The following is a 3,238-nucleotide window of genomic DNA, read 5'->3' on the forward strand; positions in this document are numbered from 1 at the left end:
AACAACTGTCATTGATTTCAATGGGAGGTACAGCTCAAGTGTAGAAAGCAGAATCAAAATCTAATGTGAGCAACTTAACAACTCTGCCATTCTAAAATACAATTCTAGATATACTGAAATAGTGATGCAGAGATACTGTACAAACTTTTCCCTTCTACTAACTGCAAAAGCTCAGCACCTTAAAGTAGTTTAGCATTTACAGTAAACCCTTTACATACCATAGGCTGTTCTTGAAATCTTATAAAATACCAATGTGGCATAAAGAAATTTTAAAGAATAATAATCTTTATATAAAAAAATAGTTTAGTGATGTATATTAAAGTAAACAATAAACAGTACCCAACAGAGAGGACATTACCAGTGTTATGGAGACGTCTGGGTAATATTTAGTCAAAGGTCCGGTTTTACAAAACTAGTGTTTATTTACCACTTATGATCATTGGTAACATTTTTATTGCTATCATACATTTGAAAAAAACAACACTCTTCAGTTTAGAAATTGTAAAATATATGAAGTTAAATTTGTACGAATGCTGTCAAATCTTTTAAAAGTCACTGTATCACACTTTCTTGATTTACTAATAAATTTGATTGCAGCATGTAAATAAACTACAGCATACATTTTACCTGACACCATGCAAATCAGCATAAAAAGTTTATCAAAATTCATCTCCATGAAGAAAAAAGTGCAAATTATGTACCCAATACAATGTCCACCATAGCTGATTATGCTTAATATGGCATGGAAAAAGTTTACAGCATTTATTAAGAAAATTACTACAACATGTGTTCACCTCAGTGTTTATATACAATATTTTGCTCAAAGTGCTCACTGTAAATATGAAAAACAGATTGGATAAAAAGGTTCAAAACAGTGCTTTGAGGGTTAGGAGGAATTAGGGAAGAATCCATGTGTTGTATCAGTCCCACTTCTCTTCCACTTCAATCAGTGCAACAAGATGCAGAAACGTTTTGTTGTCAACAATACTAGCAGGACTTTAGTTACAGTGGCACTCTTGGTGTTCCATTAGGTGTGGCTCTTTTGATTTTTTGCATCTGATTCTGATGTTTTCGTGATTTTACTACTTTCATTCTCACTTCAAATACTTCATGTATGGCCTTGCGAAAACAATGGAAATTGTAGTCTATTAATCCTAAACCAGAGGGGAAAAACAATTATTCCAATAGTAAGAATACAGCTTAAATATAGCAATACCAAAATAGTGTTTCACACATTATCTGAAATGGGACATGATTGATGAATCTTTCAGACAACAGTTTTTCATGTAGTACAAAAAGCACATTCATTATTAGCTGTTTATTGATGAGCAGGGATCCTGGTTTTCTCTGATTAAAAACCCAAAATCTGTGATAAAAATTAAAGGCCCCCCAGAGCCCCTCCCAGTGCTGCTGGTGCCCCGCACTCCCAACAGAATCAACAGCCCTCCTGATGCCCCTCGTAACAGCCCCCCATACCCACAGACATGCAGACACAGACATTGACACCCACCCCAGCAGGTAATTGTGTGTGGGGGGAAGGGGCAGGGCAGGGCAGGGCGGGGGAAAAGGAAGGTGCTAGGGGAGTAGATCAAGAAGGGGGGGGGGCAGTGTGTCCTTGTGCCCACTCCCAGGAGCAGGGTGAGGTCGTGAGAGCAGGGATTCCACTCTGTGGGCCTGTAACAGGGGGCCTGCTCCGGGCCGATCTCATTGTGGCCTGCCCACCTGTTTCTGGGCTAACCACCCGTCTTCTCGCCTGCCATGCCTTGTTAATTATTTAATTGATGTTAATTAAGCGGGAGGCTGCCCATTTCTTGCCCTGATGCCAGGGGGGCGCTATCTGTGGCTCCGTTCCTCCCCTACACCACAGCCCAAGCCTTGCAGATGGCATCCAGCTGTCATCAATATCACCGGCCCCACACTGGGCCCCAGAATCCTAATACTTGAACCCCACTTAGATCCCTCCATTCAGGCAGCCTATTCTGCCTTCATCCCCAGCTGCATAGCTCCCTGAGCTGCTTCCCCCTTACAGGTGTGGTCCCCCCAGGACCTTCGGCTCTACTGGCTCTGGCCCACCTCCAGGCCAGTCGGAACCCCAGGCCCTCAGCTCTGGGCATCCCTTGCAGTGGGCCCTTGGCCTTTTGACCCTTCCGGTCCTGGCCCCAGCTTGGACCAGTCGGGGGATGTCAAAACAAGTTGAGTCTATGGCTCAGCTCTCTGTCTGGGGTCCACCTTGCAGACCCTACAAAGCAGGTAACCCACCTGGTTGTGGCAGCTAGGGGTTAAGGCGCCCCGACCCACCTTTCATCAGGGTGGTAACTGGTCTGGTATTTCCTGGGGGCTCCTGCGCCACTGAGAGCCCCATCAAGCCACCCATTCCCAGCAGGGTGCAATTTTAGGTTGTATTCAGGACCAGGAGCCTCGTAACCATCCCCAACAGCTCCTCTGTTACCTCCAGATGATACCAGCAGCCCTGCAGCCAGGCAATGTTGTTGCCTGGCCTCCCAGCAGCAAAATGCCCTGTTTGTATGGGCAGCCCTGAATCTAAAATGGCTGCCCTAATCAGGCACCTGCCAGATGCTGTCTTCTGGCCCTTGAAGTGGCAGGCACAAACAGTGCCCTGCCACAGGGCCACACACCACAGGGCCACACACGCCAGTCGGCCTGACAGGAGGTTCGCACATAGAGGCTGCCACTGCAACTCTGCCACTGCCCTGCGCTACCATCCCACGGCCACCTGAATGGCTTTGTGGTCAAGTGGTGCAGGGCAAGGCAGCAGCAGTGCGGTGGCAACCACCGTGTGCAGACCACATATGTGCTGCCCGGCCGGGGGGTGAAACAGGGGGCTTGCATTCAGCGGCATGCCCCGCAACCAGCTGCACGGCTCCACGGTGGCATCTATATGCAGGGTGGGGGGGCTTTGCGGGCAAGTACTGCCACTGCAGAGCCATGCCCTTCGCCCCTAGATCCTAGAGGCAAGGAGGGCTTGGGGGCTGTGGGGCAGGGCTGGGGAAGATGGTTGGGGGCTGAGGGAGCGGGGGGTGCTGCTGGCCCCAGGCAGTACATCGCAGCTGGGAGCAGGGCTGGGAGTGAGGGCAGGGGTGCCCCTCTGCAGGGGGCTTTACAGGCAAGTGATGCGGGGCGCAGTGTGGTGGTGCTCGCCATGTGCAGGCCACACCTGCCTCCCAGCCGGCTGCCCAAGGGAGGGGAAGATGGAGGCTGGCATGCAGCCAGAGCACAG

At 48.9% G+C, this 3,238-nt stretch overlaps 1 protein-coding gene across 2 annotated transcripts in view; it reads right to left on the minus strand.

Annotated features, from left to right (window-relative positions):
* Positions 1-285: 285 nt before the first annotated feature.
* Positions 286-3,238, minus strand: part of RRAGD (Ras related GTP binding D) — a 26,132-nt gene continuing 23,179 nt past the window's right edge. For both annotated transcript variants that reach the window (XM_025205256.1, XM_014520358.2), the window contains one exon: positions 286-1,154. In XM_025205256.1, coding sequence (XP_025061041.1) covers positions 1,109-1,154 — 46 coding nt within the window. In that variant the 3' untranslated portion in view covers positions 286-1,108. The remainder of the gene's footprint in view (positions 1,155-3,238) is intronic.

This window comes from Alligator sinensis, unplaced genomic scaffold, assembly GCF_000455745.1.
Source record: "Alligator sinensis unplaced genomic scaffold, ASM45574v1 scaffold658_1, whole genome shotgun sequence".
Classification (NCBI taxonomy): domain Eukaryota; kingdom Metazoa; phylum Chordata; order Crocodylia; family Alligatoridae; genus Alligator; species Alligator sinensis.